We start from the raw sequence: 22405 nt of genomic DNA, 5'->3' as shown, positions 1-22405 counted from the left end.
GTCACACTGTGAGGCACGGAGCTCAAGGGGGCACCCCCAGGAAGAGCAGCAGTAAAAGCACAGACACCAGCTGGCAGTTCCTGCCTGAGGACCCGCTGCAGAGCGCTGGGGTGGAGAGGAGCGCAGATCCCGCAAAGCCACGGCCTGCAGCGCGAGAGTAATGTTGAGGGCCAGACGGTGTGCTGATGACCAGGCTGGTACTGTATCTACAGGCTTTAATAAGTAAGTGTTAGTCACTCAGTCGTGCCCAACTCTTTGCGACCCCATGGACTGCAGCCCACCAGGCTCCTCCGTCCATGAGATTTTCCAGGCAAGGATACTGGAGTGGGTTGCCTTTTCCTTCTCCAGGGGATCTTCCCGACCCAGGGATCTAGGGCCTCTGCTAAGTCGCTTCAGTCGTGTCCGACTCCGTGCGACCCCACAGATGGCAGCCCACCAGGCTCAGCCATCCCTGGGATTCTCCAGGCAAGAACACCAGAGTGGGGTGCCATTTCCTTCTCCAGTGCATGAAAGTGAAAGGTGAAAGTGAAGTCGCTCAGTCTAGGGCCTCTAAAAAGGATCTAACTGCACAGCCCTGAGCATTTAACACACATCCATCAAGACTAACCCTGCACACCCCACTCACAACAGCTCCACGGAGGAGCAATAAGAGTTCTGAACTGCCCACTGACATGTGCGCACGTCCCTGAGGACCACACCCAACCTGCAGGACCCACTAGATGGCTACATAGGCATTCACGGCATAAACCTGGGCCCCAACAGGGGAAACAGGGGTGAAAGTACAGCGGTGACCCTCAGGTATTGTGACCACTGAGCCTCAGGACTCTTTCCCTCAAGCCACTCTTTCAGTCATTCATTCAAGAGTCCTCACTACTCTGGCAAGGAGCATGGCCACAGGTGCCAAGGATGAAACAGACAGTTCCGTCTAAGAGTTTCTCCTTCAGCTCTTAAACTAAACACTGTGTTTTCCTCAGGCAAGAACGAGACTCTTAGCCTCTCAACTGCTTCCTGGTCAACGTGGTGTTGGGATTAAAGCAGTGACTCTGCATCCTCCTCTGATAGCCTAGGGCCCAGAGGATATGGGGTTTGGGGTCAGTGAGTGTCCCCACAGGATTGCTAAGTCTGTGCGCAGGTAGATTCCCTCGAGATTCCTCTGTAAGACAGCATCCTCCAGCTGAAAAATCTGAAAGCTACCTATTGCCTTACATTCTAAAAGTCCTTTCAATTCTTAGAAACCACAATTCAACAGTTTTAAAAAAGAAATGTTAAAGAATGACACTCTACTTGAGCCCTTTGGTACTTCCGGTGCTCACTCTTCATTATTCTAATGATTATCCTAATGACAGGTGCTGAACTCTGGACAGGGATCACACTGATCACCAGTGGACACAGTGATCAATACACTGACTGGACACATTGATCCGAACTGGACACAGTGATCATTCTGGACACACTGATCATCAATACCACCTCCACGGGATCCTTCGAAGCAGCATCACAAACATGCTGTAACCTCCGCGTGTTTAAAATACAATGCTCTGGGCCGCACTCGCATGTTTCCACTCCCAGGGCTCAGGCCTGTTTCTTCTCAGCAAATCTGGTCAGGCTTTGGCCCCATCACTGCACTCCAGGCCATGGACGCCCTCCATGTCAACTCCAGGGCGGCACCTAGGCTGTGTCTCGTCCACAGGGTCACAGAGTCAGATGAGACACAGTGACTGAACAAGACTGCATGTATGCTTCTGATAAATGTGGAAGTGCAGCAGCCATAGAAGCACACTCAGGTCGCCTCCATGGTAAGCAGGTGCTGTCCAGCATTGATGCACAGTAGCACATGCATCTGAAACAAATCCGGGTGCTGTCCACAGAGCTCTCTCCCAAACACTCTTCAGAGGGAAAACTGAAGGAAAACTCCCAGAGAAAAGTCTTAAAATCCCCAGCACCATGTGCTTTATTATCCTCCGTAGTACATCAGACCACATTAAATTTATGGGACACATGAAAGAGAAGAGGCCAACAGTCCTGGCCTAAAACTGCCATTAACAAACAGTCATTGTCTTTTATTGCTGAATCAGTGTCTGGGCTCCAAAGGTCAAGGACTCAAATCCGCCTTCAATCATCACACACTAATCTGAGCACTGTCATCATCATAACTCACCTCATGGACCGTCCGCCTGGAGTACACGCACTTCACCCTGTGAGCCACCCTGCATGTCCCCTACCAGTGCACCAGGGGGCCACACACTGAGGTCCCACAGTGAGCAGGGGCGGGTCTGAGCGCTGGGGAGAGTTAGGGTTACGCTCTGCCCCAGCCCATACCAGGCTCCCAGTCAAGGGCAGGCAGGAAGGCCGAATACGCTGGGACTCCAGAATGGGCCAGTCCAGCACTACCGAGGGCAGGCTCCCTGGCATGGCTGGGACAGACAACAGACTAGTCCCTCAACATCCTGTCCTGTCTGGGTCCTACAAGATGCCAGAGCCTCCGTCGTCTCCAAGACAGAGAAAATGCCTCGCTGGGATTGGTCACATCACTCATGTCACCACTTAATCAAGATGGTTTACAGGCCACCATCATCTCAGAAAACCACAAGACCTCAGCACCACTTCCCAGTCAAGACACCTGATCCTCATCAACTGGGGTCTCAAGGTCACCTGAGGGCTGGGGACTCAAGAGGTGTCAGCAGTCAGGTGGGCGGTCTGAGTCCCAATCACACCACAGCATGAAACATGCTGCACAACCAGACACAACTTTACCAGCTGCCATAAAGAAACAGAAAATTGGTGTCTTGAAAGCTATATAAAGATCATCACAAAACTTCACTCCGTCCAGGGGAAAGGATTAATAAGGGAGGAGCCGTCTCTCACACTAAGCGAACCATCCACTACAGAGGACAGGGGTGTCAGTGGGACAGGGTCCAGGAGCACAGGGTCCTCACACTCACCCTACCAGGTGGGCCAAGGCCAAAAGGTCCCCAGTGAGACACCCACACACCTGCATACCGACACCCTCTCACTCGACATAACCTCCATGCCTGTGGTACTGACGTATGAGATGGAGAACAAGACTTGTGGCTGAGATTGAGTTATCATGCCAGCGCTGTCTTCAGAGAAGTGGTGATACCCTCTTGTGAGCTCACGGCCTCCATTCTCAGATCGCACATTCTCACCAAGGCTACCGGCCTGGTCACAAACTCCAGCTCTGCTGTCAAACTCCAGCTGCACTGCACAGTCTCCTTCAGGCTCAGTTTCTTCACATATAAAATACCTGCTGTGAAGACTCAACAGATGCCGTACATGCAGTGCTCAATACAGTGTCTGACTCGTGGCACACGTACAAACAAATGGAAGCTAACAACATATCTGATATTATAATCATTATCAGCACCTCAAAAAACAGACTGGGGATCATGGAAGTAACTTCTGGATTTGACCAGAGCAGATGTGAACTTTAAAACTTTTCCAAAGCTAAATAGGTAACAGGTAACAATCACAAAAAAACAGACAGACTGGGAGCCACAGTTATAATGTCCACATGATCTCCGCAGGGGCCCCTCTGCATCAGGACTGGCACGTCTGTCCCTCATAAATGAGGGTGCCATGTCACAGCTACTTTTATATCAAACAAAAGTATGTCTTCACCAGGTTTCTCTCAAAACTATATTTTTCTTTCATTACTTTTATAACCCACATATTAATGATTTCCATTCTTTGCATGCATTTCTAAAATATTACAATTGAAATGCACATTAAAACAGTTCCTGAATTTGTATGCATGCAGGCTTAGTCGCTACAGTCAAGTCCAACTCTTTGCAACCCAATGGACTGTAGCCTGCCAGGCTCCTCTGTCCATGGGATTCCCAGGCAAGAATACTAGAGTGGGTTGTCATGCCCTTCTCCAGGCCTGAACTTGTATAATTACTTTTAAAAAATCTAAATGCAAATTTAAAATAACAACTAAACATAGTTTTGGGGAAGAAAGTTTTATAGAGCAATAGTTCCTGTGGACCATGCTCTGACAGCTGACTCACACTGTGAACATCTCCACACCTGGCACAGTGGACGCTCGAGGTGAGCAGTCCAGGCCAGAGAGGGTTCCAAGGCTGAGCCCAGATCTGAGGTCACAGGTCACTGCACCCCATGCCCTCAGACTTCTAGACACAGCATTAGGAGCACAGCAAATGGCACAGATGTAAACTGACAGCAAAGCTGCTTGAGACACAGCATGCACCTCTGACAAGAAGGGTCAAGTTCACAGTGCAAAATCACACATCTGAAATGTTCAAGAAAGGATTCTAGTTTCCAAAGCGTGTCTTGGCCCTACAGCATATTGATCAAGAAATAACAGAATTTGAAATCTCTGGCTTTTTAGTAAAATATACTTAAAAGAGGAAGTAAAAGTCATTTCCCAGGCCACACTAACCATGGGGGTGGGGGCTGGGACCATGACATTGAGATTTATCATAAGAAATATATATTTGGTCTCAGTCATAAATCACAAATCACAAAAGCTCTGATTCAGGGCTCCTAAAACCCTTGGAATTTCCTAAATGGTAAGAGCCATGAAGGTGTCTTTTGTTATTCGTGCCAAGGCCCTGGTTAATGAGGTGACTTTGGGAAGCCCCTAAGGATAGGACTGGTTGCCAGGGGAACCACCCACAGGATCAGAAGGCTGGCACTTTCAGCCCCACCCTCAGGCCTCTGTTGGAGGAGAAGGGCTGGAGACTGAGCCCATCCCAATGGCCAGTGAGCTCACCACTCCTGCCAGGATGATGAGACCTCCATAACACCCCAGAGTACAGAGTCAGAGGGCTTCCAGGCTGGTAATCATAGGAGGTCTGGGGAAGGTGGTGCCTGAGAGGATGTCAGGCTCAACACCCTTTCCTTACACCACTGTGCCCTGGCCTTTCTTGACCAGTAACATTATTATTCAACTGCCTTCCTGAGTTCTGTGAGCCGCTCCAGCAAGTCTACCAAATCTCAGGAGGGACCACAAGAACCTCCAATTGATCAGCCAGTTGGTCAGAAGCACAGGGGTGACCACCTGGACTTGGGACTCGTGTCTGAAGAGGGCAGTGCCTCCGGGTCTGGGCCACTTCCGGCAGAAAGGGTCAAACCCGACAAAGCTGTAGGACATCAAGCTGTCGCAGTTGCCTGGTGCAGGAAACACCCACATGGCTGGTGGCCAGCACTGTGAGTGCTGTGTGTAGACACAGAAGAGTTTTTTGCTTTACTAACAAAAACCCTGGCACGTAGCCTGCATGTGGCTCTGAAGCTGGCCAGTCTCTTTCACCAAGATGGTCCCAGTCCTTCTCCCAGCCCCTGCCATTCTCCCTTCATCCTGGGACCTATACACAACAGGAAAAACCCATCTTAAGGCCACAGACTTCCCATGCCTTTCTTGTAGAAATGGAACCTGTGAGGACCAGTCTGAAGTCTGTTGTTTACACTTCAGGTCCTACAAAGACATAACCATGAGATTTCTACAAAGACACCCTCCAGCCAAAGACAACTACTGAACTTTGGGACCCAGAAGTACAGAGTCATCAAATCACACAGGTGACCATCATATTAATTCCTGACTTCACATAGAAACTGAGGCCCAGAGAAGTTAGGAAACTCACCCAAGGTCACACAACTAAATGAGGAAAGAAATAGTAACATACCCTCTCATCGACCTCTGGTATCAAAGCAAATGGCCAGGGGTTTAGTATCTGTTCTCAGATGCACTCTTTTAATATTATAAAGCAGTAAAATTAAACTATACTGGACACATACAAATAATTATTCCTTTTTATCACAAAGGAACAGTTATTTTGGGTTCATTATCTTGATATTTTCGTTTTTACTTAAAAAAAAAGAAAAATTGTAAGATATGGATAAGTAAATCTAAGAAAGGAAACCTCATTATGTATAGCTATCACCCGGAGGTAGCCACCAGTAACATTTTGGTGCACATCCACCTATACTGTCTTTGTTCTTTGAGTATAAAAATTAAAGGATCGCATTCTTCCTATTGCTTTATGACCTACTTTTTTCACTTAAAAATATAAGCATTTCTCCAGAACGTGAAACACTAAAACATCCTTTGTAGTAGCTATGGGGAATTTCATCACAATGATATATCATAGTTACTTAACCATGTGTTATTCTGGGACTGGTTTACTCTATCTTTTTTCTTCTTTTTGCCATGCCACAAGGCTTGTGAGATATTATCTCCCCAACCAGTGATTGAACCCAGGCCTTTGGCAGTGACATCATGGAGTCCTAACCACTGGAACTGCCAGAGACTTCCTCCTCATATTTTAATATTGCTTTATTTCTAAACTTAAATTCTGCCACCAGGGTCAGCAATTCCCTTTAGTCTCCAGTCATCTGCAAATTTGATAAGCATGTTTTTTTAATCACTTTTCCCCAAGTGCTTGACAAGAAAGCCTGGGGACATAGCCATTAGAGTCCCTACCTGGCTGATGCTATTCATTCATTGACATGCTTTGGGATCACCAAATAGAAACTCTAGTTATTCAAGAGTCTTCCAGTCATGACAAATATTCAGTGTTTCCTTCATTCACTATATATACTAAACGTATTATAAGCAGCACTGACAAAGAGCTATAAAAATGTCTGCAAAGAGTTAGGAATACTTACATAAATGAGAACTTTTATGACTCCTGTTCACAAAAAAGTACCCAGATTTGGCATTCCAAAAATTGTGTTTTTCACTTAAAAATCAAAAAGACTTTAAAATATTTCATAAATTTCTTTTTAATTGGAAAAAAAATCCCTGCAATGCCAGAAACTGTTAGGCAAACACATTGAAATGGTTAAAATTGTTTAAGTCACTAGAGATAAAAATCTTTTAATTCAAGGTTTAGCTACTGGGCAACTTCCACTGCCAAGCCATGAGCTTCTGGAAACAGATGTTCATATGAAAGCATGAATTCATGCCACAGCAGCAAGTCCTGGAACCAGGGCAGTAGCTTGTCGGTTCTGACCTTGTCTGCCTGGAGTGGCCTGGACCCGCGACACTGCCCCTTCAGACACAAGTCCCAAGTCCAGGTGGTCACCTATGCTTCTGACTACCCAGCGATCAATTGGAGGACGCGTTTCCGTGCCAGGCTTGGCGGCTGAGGAGGGTTCTGGAGAGCTGAGCTCCACATGCTCCTCTGAAGCAGCCACCACACTCGTCTTCCCGGACCCTGATCAGCCAGGGGCCCTCCCCAACCTGGGCCTCCAGGAGGGGGCTCCTGTGTTTCACATGCTCAGCTGCTCCAGCCGTGCTTCTGTGAGAGCTGCACGTGGCCTTGTTGGCTGTCAAACCAGCAAAGGGAGCAGGGTTGGCCCTGGTGAGCGTCCACAAGCAGGGCGGGCAGCGGGGGCCGAGCCTCAAGTTCTCTCCAGGCACCTGACACCCCAACCTGCCTGCTATACACAACCGGGAAACCAACAAACTCGTGGGGCTCTCAGAGTGAGAAACACAGTCACTTCTTATAATTTTCCCACCATCCCTCCCTTAATAGGAAAAAACCTCTTTTATGTAAAACTGTTTTCCCTGGATTCCATGACGTTCTTCATCTTCAAGTTCCCCATTTTATAAATGAGGAGTCAAAGGCCCATAAGAATTAGTGGCTTCCTGGGATGTTAAGTGATTCAGACAAAGAACCAAGACCCAACTCAAAAGCCCCTGATCATGCCCTGGCTCTGTGTACCATCCAGACAGAGCGGTTCCCTTCAAGGGGTGCAGACCAGACGGGGCAGAGAGGGGCACGTCCAAAAGTCCTTACAGGAGCGGGTCAGCGTTCAGAGTTGCCACCCACTACCGCCTGCATGCGGGTGAGGCTCAGAGGGAGAACGTACACATTGGCCGTGATTGTTCCCTCCGAGTCCCCCAGCTCTGGGCAGACAGACCCCCTGACATATGCACCGCAAGGGATGGATTTTTTTCAGGGGCAGTGGCTCGTGGGACACTGTGTGCCCTATGACTCAACAAAGCAGAATCACAAAATGTCTGATGCTGTTTCAAATTCCTCGCTACAGAAAAGGATAAAACACCATAGTTTTGCCAAAATCACTTCCCGCGGCAGCCTGAGCCCCAAGACACTGTAGGGCTTCAGCTCCTAAATGCAGACACACATTCAGCTCCTAGAACTGCTCAGCGTCTCGTTACCTACTAAGAGTGAAAAAACATGCTCAGCTCAGCATGGAGGATTCTCACCTGTGAAAGCATTCGTGGCCTGAGAGCCAGCTTCCTGCATACTGCTCCCCAGCAGGCCTGGCTCCAGCTCCTCAGCTGTCCTGTCCCCAGGAACGTCCAGGAGGCCTCAGGTCACCTCCATCTCAGCTTGCTTGAGGCCATCTGCTGCTGTCTGGCTTCTGGGAGCATCTGACGCTGACCAGCCTGGCCCCCAGCCCGAGAGCAGGTGGTACCTGACACGGCACCCAGTCCAGCAGCACACACGCTGGGGGCACTGGTCACGTCAGCTGTCCAGTCAAAGAATGGAGGCCATGGTGGACCCAGGAGCCAGGAAGCTGTCCCATGGACAACAGCCTTCCCACCTCAGAGGAAGGGCCTGACAGCCAGCATTCTCCAGAGGTCTCAGCTGCTCCAGGCAGGGAGGGTCAGGAAGGTCTGATCTGCAGCTCTCTGTGCTTTGCCTCTCCCCTTGCTGAAATTAAAAAGAAAGAGATCACCTTCCTGATGATCTGTAAAGCCTGAATTCAGTAGACCACAGAGGCCAAGAAAGAAAACGAAGACACCCCCAGAGCTATGCCTGAAACCACACTGTCGGGACGGTGGGGCAACCTCTCCTGCTGCTCTGTGAGGGGCCGGATGAGGGTGTCCTGTCCCCGGAACAAGATGCTGCCAGAGGCTCCGAGCAGCTCCAAGAACAGTGACAAAGGTCACATGCATCCAGCACAGACACCTGGAGGAGAAACCCATGTCCTCAGCAGCTTCCCGAGGTCTTGGAAGTAGATCTGAGGTCCACACCCATGCTGCCGACACACCAGGAGGGACGGGGCTTGAGCTGCTTCAAAAAGTGACCCCCGAAGGGCGGGGGTTGGGGGGGAACAAAGGCCAGTGATAAATTTCTTGAAAGAATATGAAGGAAAAGCAAATTTAACCTATAAACTGTTTCATATATATTACATAGAACATGATAATAAAAGTACTTTATAGGTACTTATCAGCTATTTTAATGCTGTTAAACTATATAAGAAGCAACATCAACAACAAGAATGTTAGAAGCCCAAAGGATCAGACTTTTAAAACAGAATCCCAAATATGAATCTCTGGTATTGGAGAAAAGGAATCTTTTTTTCCATTATTATCACTTCATGCTAATCAATTTATAGTCAATTTTTAGAAAATATCACTTTATTCCTCTTTTTCAAACTAGAGAAAAGAAAATATTTAAGAAAACAGCACATAACAGAAAGAAGCCCTCTGTTAAAACCCTCCTGCTATAAACATAAGGTAATAAACATACAGACGAACCAAAGGAAGGCCTTATGTATTAACGAAGCACCTTAATTATATTACAAAAGAAATTCAACTGCGTTGCCCTCATGTACTTGCAGTAATAATCTCAGTTAATGAAGTGCAGCCCAGTAGGAGTCCTTAAATTTAATGAATAGGTAAAAAATTTAATTCAAAATCATTTATGTAATTGGTGGGTCTGAAGTGCTTGAAAAATGTGAGAAAATGTTCTTTCTCTGAATTTAAACATTCCATACCGAATGACTAATACCCACAGTTATCAGCATCCCGCAGGCCAACACCAGCATCTAAAGTGCCATGTGCCCTGGAGCCATCCACCTCAGGGAACAGAACTGCCAGATAAACAGAAAAGTCCACCTGCCCTACAACCCTGATAACCTTTTCTCTGGTCTAGGATGCTTTCAATGCACAGGAATACCAGACTGTATTTGTTCTCTTTCCCTGATCTCAAAGAGAAACACAAGTGCAGTAAGGCTTTTGCTGTTTTATTGAGGAGTTTTGTTTAATTATCTTGTTTTGTTACAAAAGGCATGCTACCTCAATTAAAAAAAAAAAAACAACACAACAACAACCAAAGGTTTTTTTGGCTATAGGAAAGACTGAGGCTGGTGTGGACTGAAACAGAAGAAACAACACACTCTTCCTTTCTTTTCTCTTCCTGTCTGTCACAATCACTAATGCTTAACTTTGCTTCTTCAGAAAAGAGAGATGGAGACAGGTGTGTAACAACTCCCTGAGGTCTTGGGCATAGATGGTCTTGGCCTGGATGTTTAGGGAATGACATGTGTGATTCCCAACACAGGCTGAAGGGACAGCATTTATTTCGATTATCTTGACTGACTGATGACAAGCATATTCCTACATACATTTGAAGTCTCCTTACAAGCATTTTCAAGCAAAAATTGAACTGTTAAGTGCCATAACAGTTTTCTTCCTAACCACTAACAACACAGAAAAGATGCCCTTTCTAAAAACACACAGAAAGAGGGGTGGGTCTCCACTGGGCTGAGAAACAAGGCGGGGGTGACTGGGACCCAGAGTCAGCAGAGGCACCACATGTTCATTTTCACAATTCAGTAACCAGTCAAAAATCAGGAAAAAGCTGCAGAAGCCGAACACGTCTCAGTCCTGCCTGCCTCCCACCATTACAGGCCCTACTTACTTTCTGGTCTCAGAGGTGGCCCCTCGCCCACCCCTGGGGCTACATGCAGACAGAGCCAGGTGATCTGGCTCAGGGCCCTAGAAGAGCTGCAGGGTGCTCACAGTTCAGCCATCCCTCCGTGGGGCAGCAAGCTCCATAGGGGTGTTTCCCTTGGGCACCTAAGGCGCTGCCTGGCAGGCATCAGTAGGATGAGCCTATTAACAACGGAGGAGCGGGCCGAGGCCGCTGGTCTACTGGATGGGTGAGTGGACCAAGGCTACTGGTGCTGGGAGGAGGAGTAGAGAGGCTCGGCTGACCCTACAAACCAGTCTGCCGCCCCGAGCGGAGCTGACAGCATCCAGGCTGAGAGGCTGTTCTCCTCTGGCTCTGATCTCTGAAGGGGCAGGGCCTGTGTGACCACCCCACGGTCACTACACAGCAAAGCACCCACACAGGCCCATGGAGCTCACTGCTCTGAAACTTCTTGAACCACGGGGACGACTCTAACCCCACAGAGGCCACAGACTCTGCCCGGAAATGAGTGCTCAGGAGTTGGGATCAGAACCTGGTCTCTGACCCTTCCAACCACTGTTTTTCCCATATTACTTCTGAGTCTCAGGTCACTCCAACACGCTGGTAACACTCAAATCAGGAAAACCTGGAGGGAAGAGGAAGAATAAAGAGAGAAAGAGGCAACTTACCCAGGATGCAAGGTCACAGAGTAACCTGGACTCATTCAAGAGCCCCCTCTACAGAAGCACAATACCATCACCCTGTCATGGACACACACACACATGTGCTGTTTACACCAAGAACATGGGCAGGACTAACCAGGAAATAAATCAATTCAACATTACACTTGAAATATATGGTTAAGTCCCTCCCATAACAGAGCAACAGTTACTAAGGAAATAGAGCATGCAAGATGGAAAAACACTCCCACAGGAAGAGACATTTTTTAAAACGTGAACACCCACAAAACCTAACTAAGCTGCAGAATATGTTTACCACTTGTTCACAAAAATTCATATGAAATGTAGTGTCCCTAGAATCACTGAGGAGAGAAAAGAACTGCATTCCACAGACAAACCCTATCATGAAAGCTCAATTGCAGAGACACGAGGTTTAGGCAACACAAGGCCACACACTGGGCACAGAGGCCAAAGTCAACAGAGAAGTCAAATCTCCTTTTCTAAAAACCTAGCAACACGAGTGCAAGCACAGTGCATCAAGGATCAGCACCTCAGTTTCGTTTCTGATTTCCACACACCATGGACTGCTGGCCTCTTTGGCGTGCCGGTTACCTGGGTGACGGCCAGACAGACCAGACAGACCAGCCCCAGGCTCTGGGTCGAAGAGGCCCCGCCTGAGGCCCGACACTGCTTGACCCTCACAGTAAGGAGCACCAAGGGATGAAGGGATGGTCCCACCCTTGACAAAGTAAAGCACTGTAGCAGTGCGCCACACTGCTTACCAGAGGGAAAAAAAACTCAACTACCGACTGGTTGGGCTTCCCTACTGGCTCAGCTGATAAAAAATGCACCTGCAATGCAGGAGACCTGGGATCGATCCCTGGGTTGGGAAGATGCCCTGGAGAAGGGAAAGGCTACCCACTCCAGTATTTTGGCCTGGAGAATTCCATGGACCGTACAGTTGCAAAGAGTTGCGGCCATGTCTCTGGTCAAGGGAGATAGGACAGATGTACACAAAAAGGACACAGCAAACAGGCCCAGAAAATCTGCATAGAAACCAAGTCTGAGACAAAGGGCTCTCTGCAAAGGGTTGCAAAGTTGGACGCAACTTTCACTTCACTCACTGGCTTGTTCATCGAAGGTCAAAATGGCAAAGGACTCTGAGCAAGACAGAGGTGAGAAAAAGAGGGACAAGAAACCTGAGGGTCTGCTTCTGGCCCAAGCCTGAAGCCCTCCACCCCATGGACAGACATGCAGACCTGGGCAGTGCCGGTCCATCTAGGACTTGCTCACAGGAGCCACCATCCTGCCCTGGGTCAGGCTCAGCCAGGCTACAGCATCCTTGCACACCGGAAGCGGCAGAGCTAAAGGTCCCTTCTAATCCAAGCAGGCCCCAGCAGCCATGTCTCTGGTCAAGGGAGATAGGACATATGTGCACAAAAAGGACACAGCAAACGGGCCCAGAAAATCTGCATAGAAACCAAGTCTGAGACAAAGGGCTGTCTGCATGACGGTACAGCTCTTTCTCACTGTTCTTCATCTCTGGAATTTGAGTGTACGACAATCTGCAGCTGTTATAACACAACCTCAAAGCCATCAAGCTCTGGGCAGCTCGATGGGCTCCAGGTAATCAGAGGTAAAACACGCTTCAAATATGTACACAAGATGCAAACAGGGAAGGAGGCAATTCCATTAGACCATCCTTTAAAATGTCACCTCAGCAAATCCAAACACTTGATAAAACCTAAAGGACCTCCTTATTGCCAAATTCAGACTTAAATTGAAGAAAGTGGGGAAAACCACTAGACCATTCGGGTATGACCTCAATCAAATCCCTTATGACTATACAGTGGAAGTGAGAAATAGATTTAAGGGACTAGATCTGATAGACACAGAGTGCCTGATGAACTATGGACGGAGGTTCATGACATTGTATAGGACACAGGAATCAAGACCATCCCCAAGAAAAAGAAATGCAAAAAAGCAAAATGGCTGTCTGGGGAGGCCTTACTGTGAAAAGAGTGAAATGAAAAGCAAAGGAGAAAAGGAAAGATATAAGCATCTGAATGCAAAGTTCCAAAGAATAGCAAGGAGAGATAAGAAAGCCTTCCTCAGTGATCAATGCAAAGAAATAGAGGAAAACAACAGAATGGGAAAGACTAGGGATCTCTTCAAGAAAATCAGAGCTACCAAGGGAACATTTCATGCAAAGATGGGCTCGATAAAGGACAGAAATGGTATGGACCTAACAGAAGCCCAAGATATTAAGAAGACGTGGCAAGAATACACAGAAGAACTGTACAAAAAAGATCTTCAGGACCCAGATAATCACGATGGTGTGATCACTGACCTAGAGCCAGACATCCTGGAATGTGAAGTCAAGGGGGCCTTAGAAAGCATCACTACGAACAAAGCTAGTGGAGGTGATGGAATTCCAGTTTAGCTATTCCAAATCCTGAAAAATGATGCTGTGCAAGTGCTACACTCAATATGCCAGCAAATTTGGAAAACTCAGCAGTGGCCACAGGACTGGAAAAGGTCAGTTTTCATTCCAATCCCAAAGAAAGGCAATGCCAAAGAATGCTCAAACTACTGCACAATTGCACTCATCTCACACGCTAGTAAAGTAATGCTCAAAATTCTCCAAGCCAGGCTTCAACAATACATGAACCGTGAACTTCCTGATGTTCAAGCTGGTTTTAGAAAAGGCAGAGGAGCCAGAGATCAAATTGCCAACATCTGCTGGATCATCAAAAAAGCAAAAGAGTTCCAGAAAAACATCTATTTCTGCTTTACTGACTATGCCAAAGCCTTTGACTGTGTGGATCACAATAAACTGTGGAAAATTCTGAAAAAGATGGGATTGCCAGACCACCTGACCTGTCTCTTGAGAAACCTGCATGCATGTCACGAAGTAACAGTTTGAACTGGACATGGAACAACAGACTGGTTCCAAATAGGAAAAGGAGTATGTCAAGGCTGTATATTGTCACTCTGCTTATTTAACTTCTATGCAGAGTACATCATGAGAAACGCTGGGCTGGAAGAAGCACAAGCTGGAATCAAGACTGCCGGGAGAAATATCAGTAACCTCAGATATGCAGATGACACCACTCTTATGGCAGAAAGTGAAGAGGAACTCAAAAGCCTCTTGATGAAAGTGAAAGTGGAGAGTGAAAAAGTTGGCTTAAAGCTCAACATTCAGAAAACGAAGATCATGGCATCTGGTCCCATCACTTCATGGCAAATAGATGGGGAAACAGTGGAAACAGTGGCTGACTTTATTTTTTTGGACTCTAAAATCACTGCAGATGGTGATTGCAGCCAAGCAATTAAAAGATGCTTACTCCTTGGAAGGAAAGTTATGACCAACCTAGACGACATATTAAAAAGCACAGACATTACTTTGCCAACAAAGGTCCATCTAGTCAAGGCTATGGTTTTTCCAGTGGTCATGTATGGATGTGAGAGTTGGACTGTGAAGAAAGCTGAGCGCCGAAGAATTGATGCTTTTGAACTGTGGTGTTGGAGAAGACTCTTGAGAGTCCCTTGGACTGCAAGGAGATCCAACCAGTCCATTCTAAAGGAGATCAATCCTGGGTGTTCATTGGAAGGACTGATGTTGAAACTGAAACTCCAATACTTTGGCCACCTGATGTGAAGACCTGACTCATCAGAAAAGACCCCGATGCTGAGAAAGATTGAAGGCATGAGGAGAAGGGGACGACAGAGGATGCGATGGCTGGATGGCATCACCAACTCAATGGATATGGGTTTGGGTAGACTCCAGCAGTTGGTGATGGACAGGGCAGCCTGGCGTGCTGCAGTTCATGAGGTCGCAAAGAGTCGGACACGGCTGAGCAGCTGAATTGAAAGGACCTACAGCCTGAGCTCTACACAAACCAAGCTGGAGAACACTTCCCAGATACTTAAGCAGGAAAACTGTCCTTAATAAGTCAGCACAGATATCACCATCTGCTCATATCATCTAAGAGCGGAGGGCGGGGGGGGGCCCATGTTTCCATCTTCCCTTCATTCCAGGGAGGAGGACAAGGAGGCCCAGGAGGACAGCACATACTCAGGGGATGCGGGATGAGGACAAAGCCAGACCAGAACTGGGTGTCAGTCTCAACTTGAGCTCCAGGTTCTCCCATAGACACAAACCAGCCAAAGGAAGAGGTTGAGGAGGGGCACAGTGCACACATGAACTTCCCGCCTGGGGGGTCAAGGGATCCTGAGACAATCGCCACTGTCCCAGGCCCAGCTCAGGCCATGCCCATGACACCAACATGCCCAAAGGGGAAGGTGCAGAAGGGCCAGGGCCTTGGTGCAGAGCCAGAGTCCTTAGGTGCACATACTCTGACCGAAGGGCCCCTGATCTAGGCTGAGCATGTCAGGTCACCTCAAGAGTAGATGCCAGCCAAAGTCACCTCTCCCAGCCTGAAGTGAAGGGGCAGGCCAGCTCCTCAGCTAGCACTCTCCCTCACTCCTTTTCCACAGATAAAATCAGCTTACAATGGGCATGGTAGGCCACGAAAAGGAGGCCCCGCAGGAGTAACGAGTATGACACGCAAGGGAAGGCAGCTGGGAGCAGAAGAGAACAATGGGTCACGGAGCCCACCCCCCACACATACTCCCACACCCCTGTCACCCGTCACAGCCACTGGGCCAACGCCTGCACGCCCGTGCCTCCCCCATGACCTCCTCACACTCTGGCCTACAGAACACCTCACAGGCTGCATCTTCTCGTTCAGTAACTTGTAGGATCCTGACTTGCACGGCATTGTTTTAGGTGCAGGGGAGACAGCAGTGAGCAAAAGAAACCCAGTTCCTGTCCCCATGGCACCTGTACCTATCTCTGTGGAGGTGTTTCTAATGGAAACTTTTCTTGCTAATCTTTGTAGTCACAGCACTGACTATGTGGACTAGCATATAGCAGGTACCCAATAAATGCTGGTTCTACTGCACTGATCACATTGGGTCTTCGGTCAGTCACCCACTTGTCACTCTAATCCCTCTGCCCTGCCTCAGCTGCACAAAGCGCCAAGAGCCTAGGACCCAAGGAGGCTCTGGCCTTGTGGTATGCACGCCAAGAGGGTGCTCCCTGTGGAGGGTCAGTCTGGACATCTGGAGCACAGGCAGGGCCAACCTCCACTCAAAACATGCTGGAAGGAGAGCTGTCCCTACAGACAGGCCAGAGGTCAAAAGGCCAGGCTCTGAGGCAGCCGGCCCGGGGTTTACCCCGATCTAGGCCTCCTGTAGCTCTGCCGTTACTTAACCCTGAGCCTCAGCTTCTTCATCTGTCCAGTAGATGGCACCACCCTCAGAGAACTGCTGATTTCTTATTTAATAAGAAGCCACGTATAAAACACACCACCAGTCAATGCTAAAGAAACAGTGCAGGACTTCCCTGGTGGCCCAGTGCCTTTGACTCCATGCTCCCAACACAGGGGACCCAGGTTCAATCCCTGGTCAGGGAACCAGATCCCACAGGCTGCAACTAAAAGATCTCGCACGCCACAACAAAGAACGAAGATCCCAGGTGCCAAAACTAAGACCCAGACAGCCAAAGACTTTTTTTTTTTTTTTAATGACAAAAAGGAAACTTGCCTTTAAAAGGCAGAGCCAGCCATTACGGAAACACTGAGAGAGTTTCCTGGCTCCCTGGAAGGCTGGATGGGACAGTGCACCTGTCCTGAAGAGCAGCTGCTGAAGGGGCAGAGAATTCAGGGAAAGGCTGCGTGGTATCTGACTAATGGGACTACACAACCCATTGCCGTGCACCTAGAGGCCTCTGGCCAAGCAAACAGAGCTCATCAGACCCAGTTTCCCCTGCCTTGGTAACAAAGGCCAGCGTGTGTGCCATCACACCAGAAGCAAATGAGTGTTATCCACAAGGGAAGCACCACTGCAGGTACAGTGAATCCCTTCAAGCGTCCCCAGCAGGGAAGACAGACCTCTTGTAACACAGTACCAGCCTTCCCACCACCCAGGGGTGGGCAGTGCTGTCCTGCAGCAGCTGGACCGGTGTGCCTACCGTTGCTGAGTTTCCACGGCTTCAGAGCATGCACCACATCACAGAAACTGCGTCCACAACAGTGCACTCAGCCCGCTTCGGTGTTCACGGCACTGAGTGAAGCTGCCTGTCTTATGCGGCCCCCGTCAGATCTGGACAAGAGAATTCTAGGAATCCAACCAAGAAAACCACAGGGCTCTGGCAGCAGGAGGAAACTGTAAGCACTGAGTCTGGAGCCTGACGTCACTGCCCCTGCTCCCACCACTCGCCACAGCGGGCCAGGGTCTGGCGGCCCCAGGACTGAGGGCCCCCCATTGCACTGACACTGAAGGGCGACCTTCTCCACACTGAAAAAAGTGTCTTCTTTCCCTCTAAAACCAGCCCTTTTCTATTCCCTTCTTCTCCAGAGCCTCTTCCTCCAGATGGCAGCCCTCCTGAGGGGACAGGAGGGTCACAGCAGCATCGTCATCCCCCCACCCACTCCGCGTGCTCTGGCAGCGAGAAGGAGGCGGCTTGATCGCGTTCCTCACAGGAGGGCAAGCTCTACTGCTTTTTACCCAAACAGCTTCTAGGCTGGTGTTCCCCCAAATATCCCAAGAGGAAGCATGAAATCATTAAAACTAAATTTTGTCTGTTTTGACTGAAAAATTGAATATACCGATAAATACACTGGAAATACAAAAATAACTGTAAGTAAATATGCAAGACTAATGTCAAAGAGCAAGGAGCTGCCTGTTCATTTGGGTCGGGGTCAGAGGCCACGACAGAGGATGAAGGTGGGGTTCACCCGGCTTTGGCTTTGACACAGCCACTCACGCATGGAGGTGCTGTGTTCAGAGGAGTAAGCATGGCTCTGGGGTCAACCAGACGGGGCTCAGAATAAGCATTCTGCTGAACATCCACCACTCCACCGGTCAGGCCACACAACCTCTCTGAGCCTCAGTTTCCTCATCTATTAAGGGGGCCATTAATGTAACCGTAAGGCAGCATTGCTGATAATATATATGATGGCACGCATGTAGCCTCAGAACACCCAAGAGGCCCTCAAAACACAGCCAAGGCAGGAATGGGGAGTAGGGAAGAAGGGCAAAGACAATAGATCCTTGGGTGCAATGAGGATGGTGTGGTAAGTCGACTGGGCTGTGAGTGGGTGGGGTTCACTGAACATCACTGTGTGGATGAATAAACACTCAGTTCCAATCCAGGGCCTCCTAGACTGGAATTTAATATTCTCATCTTCAAACAATTACTTAAATGGGTCACCATCAGGTACACTTCTTTTTCCTTACCACAGACCAAATGTCCACCTGACTTGGCACCACCCCTCAGCCCTGCTGTTCACCCCACAAGGCCCTTGTCCATCCCAACACATGAGCCAGGCTCACAGCTCACCCGCCAGCCATAGGTAATCCCTATATCAGAGAATCATTCCTGTTAAAATGATTCATATCTTCACCTCCTATGAATAAAAATGTTATTACATTCAACAAAATCATAAAAGGAATAATAACAAAGGGTGACATCTCAATAACTTAAACCAATACCCAGAAACAGTGGCCTGGGGGAAAAGGCAGTGACTGGCACCTTCAAGGGTGCTCTAGGAGCCCCACTTTCTCCCTGCCACACACACTGTCTCCAGGACGAGTCCCAGCCACACTCAGCGGCTTGCATCCTGAGCTCAGAGGTACACTGGGCAGAAGAGGGTTGGGTGTGAGGATGGGGGTGCCACTGAGACTGGAAAGCAGTCTAGCTGCTCCACTACCATCCGTTTTCCTCCCGGTTCCCATGGTAACAGAGACCTCAGATCCCAGAACAGAGTAAAGACAGCACCGTGCCCAGTTTCCCTGCAATCTGTTTCCATGGGAACTAGAAGAGAAGGGATGGAGGCTGGGCAGCGGGACTGCCTGAGACGTGCATCTCCATCAGCTGGAGCCCCAGACAGGCTGGCACCCTGGGCCAGTGGTCTGCAGGCCTCCTCAGGAGTGCCACGTCCACTCAGGGATGGAGGCCCAGAGACAAGGATATTCACAGAAGGCTAGACGTAGGTCCTCTCAACACATTCGGCAGGTGACATCCCCTCTCTAAAAGGCCCCACAAGCCAGGGGTGACTCACTTCAGACCAGCAGTTACACATCTGGCCAGGTAACCCCAGATCTAGTCATCGGTCTGTCAGGAAACTGGGTCAGGATTCTACGGTTTTAACGAGCTCCACAGATGACTGTGATGCTCAGCCATCTGGGAAACCAATGACCTGGACCTGAACTCTCTGAAGTTGAAGGTGCTTGTGCACCCTGAGGAGCCTAGTAGGACACAGGTTTTAGACCACCAGGTCTGGGAGGCCTGAAACCCTGCATTTCTAACCAGCTCCCAGACCGTACTGTTGCTGATGGTCCCTGGACCACATGTGAATATTAAGATCTAGACTCCAATGTGGAGAAGGCAATGGCACCCCACTCCAGTATTCTTGCCTGGAAAATCCCATGGATGGAGAAGCCTGGTGGGCTGCAGTCCATGGGGTCACTAAGAGTCCGGCACGACTGAGCGACTTCACTTTCACTTTTCACTTTCATGCATTGGAGAAGGAAATGGCAACCCACTCCAGTGTTCTTGCCTGGAGAATCCCAGGGACGGGGGAGCCTGGTGGGCTGCCTTCTATGGGGTCGCACAGAGTCGGACATGACTGAAGCGACTTAGCAGTAGCAGCAGCAGACTCCAATGAGTTTGGCCCTAGAACCTTTCCAGACACCCAGACAGAGACTCTAACCATCCCACGGGGCAGCCTACTCCATCTTCAGCCAGCAGTCCACTCCAGGGTGGGTCACAAAGGCTCTGGGGTCAACGCCTGCAGAGGCTGGAGTCATGGTTCACATTACTCCCTTGGCCTGTTTTCTCAGCCTCTGGAGACAATCCTGTCTGGATAAGGTTAATGGATAGTTGGATTCTACATATAATCATCAGGGAAAACATGACTGCCTCTTCCAATTCTGATTACTCTAAGAAAAATAAAAGTAAATTCTGCATAGTTGAGCATTAAACTAGTGGTGGAAATGTTTAGAAAGTTAGAATATTTCTTTATTTTTTTTAATTTTATTTTTAAACTTTACATAATTGTATTAGTTTTGCCAAATATCAAAATGAATCCACCACAGGTATACATGTGTTCCCCATCCTGAACCCTCCTCCCTCCTCCCTCCCCATACCATCCCTCTGGGTCGTCCCAGTGCACTAGCCCCAAGCATCCAGTATCATGCATCGAACCTGGACTGGCATCTCGTTTCATACATGATATTTTACATGTTTCAATGCCATTCTCCCAAATCTTCCCACCCTCTCCCTCTCCCACAGAGTCCATAAGACTGTTCTATACATCAGTGTCTCTTTTGCTGTCTCGTACACAGGGTTATTGTTACCATCTTTCTAAATTCCATATATATGCGTTAGTATACTGTATTGGTGTTTTTCCTTCTGGCTTACTTCACTCTGTATAATAGGCTCCAGTTTCATCCACCTCATTAGAATTGATTCAAATGCATTCTTTTAAATAGCTGAGTAATATTCCATTGTGCATATGTACCACAACTTTCTTATCCATTCGTCTGCTGATGGACATCTAGGTTGCTTCCATGTCCTGGCTATTATAAACAGTGCTGCGATGAACATTGGGGTACACGTGTCTCTTTCAATTCTGGTTTCTTCAGTGTGTATGCCCAGCAGTGGGATTGCTGGATCATAAGGCAGTTCTATTTCCAGTTTTTTAAGGAATCTCCACACTGTTCTCCATAGTGGCTATACTAGTTTGCATTCCCACCAACAATGGAAGAGGGTTCCCTTTTCTCCACACCCTCTCCAGCATTTATTATTTGTAGACTTTTGGATCGCAGCCATTCTGACTGGTGTGAAATGGTACCTCATAGTGGTTTTGATTTGCATTTCTCTGATAATGAGTGATGTTGAGCATCTTTTCATGTGTTTGTTAGCCATCTGTCTTCTTTGGAGAAATGTCTATTTAGTTCTTTGGCCCATTTTTTGATTGGGTCATTTATTTTTCTGGAGTTGAGCTGTAGGAGTTGCTTGTATATTGTTGAGATTAGTTGTTTGTCAGTTGCTTCATTTGCTATTATTTTCTCCCATTCTGAAGGCTGTCTTTTCACCTTGCTAATAGTTTCCTTTGATGTGCAGAAGCTTTTAAGGTTAATTAGGTCCCATTTGTTTATTTTTGCTTTTATTTCCAATATTCTGGGAGGTGGGTCATAGAGGATCCTGCTGTGATGTATGTCAGAGAGTGTTTTGCCTACGTTCTCCTCTAGGAGTTTTATAGTTTCTGGTCTTACGTTTAGATCTTTAATCCATTTTGAGTTTATTTTTGTGTATGGTATTAGAAAGTGGTCTAGTTTCATTCTTTTACAAGTGGTTGACCAGATTTCCCAGCACCACTTGTTAAAGAGATTGTCTTTAATCCATTGTATATTCTTGCCTCCTTTGTCAAAGATAAGGTGTCCAGAGGTGCGTGGATTTATCTCTGGGCTTTCTATTTTGTTCCATTGATCTATATTTCTGTCTTTGTGCCAGTACCATACTGTCTTAATAACTGTGGCTTTGTAGTAGAGCCTGAAGTCAGGTAGGTTGATTCCTCCAGTTCCATTCTTCTTTCTCAAGATCGCTTTGGCTATTCGAGGTTTTTTGTATTTCCATACAAATTGTGAAATTATTTGTTCTAGCTCTGTGAAGAATACTGTTGGTAGCTTGATAGGGATTGCATTGAATCTATAAATTGCTTTGGGTAGTATACTCATTTTCACTATATTGATTCTTCCAATCCATGAACATGGTATATTTCTCCATCTATTAGTGTCCTCTTTGAGTTCTTTCACCAGTGTTTTATAGTTTTCTATATATAGGTCTTTAGTTTCTTTAGGTAGATATATTCCTAAGTATTTTATTCTTTCCGTTGCAATGGTGAATGGAATTGTTTCCTTAATTTCTCTGTTTTCTCATTATTAGTGTATGGGAATGCAAGGGATTTCTGTGTGTTGATTTTATATCCTGCAACTTTACTATAG

At 47.8% G+C, this 22405-nt stretch overlaps 1 protein-coding gene across 10 annotated transcripts in view; it reads right to left on the bottom strand.

Annotated features, from left to right (window-relative positions):
* LDLRAD4 (low density lipoprotein receptor class A domain containing 4) overlaps nt 1-22405 on the bottom strand; it is a 172252-nt gene that overhangs the window by 53302 nt on the left and 96545 nt on the right. For 9 of the 10 annotated variants that reach the window (XM_061400029.1, XM_061400038.1, XM_061400039.1 and 6 more), the window contains one exon: nt 8213-8663. In XM_061400029.1, the coding sequence (XP_061256013.1) occupies nt 8213-8252 (40 nt within the window). In that variant the 5' untranslated portion in view covers nt 8253-8663. Of the gene's footprint in view, nt 1-8212; nt 8664-11338; nt 11506-22405 lie in introns of those variants that run through there. The other variant, XM_061400036.1, reaches the window with a different exon arrangement.

This window comes from Bos javanicus, chromosome 24 (assembly GCF_032452875.1).
Source record: "Bos javanicus breed banteng chromosome 24, ARS-OSU_banteng_1.0, whole genome shotgun sequence".
NCBI lineage: Eukaryota > Metazoa > Chordata > Mammalia > Artiodactyla > Bovidae > Bos > Bos javanicus.
The sequence above is the reverse complement of the archived record's forward strand: the minus strand, read 5'-3'. Positions and strand labels throughout refer to the sequence as shown.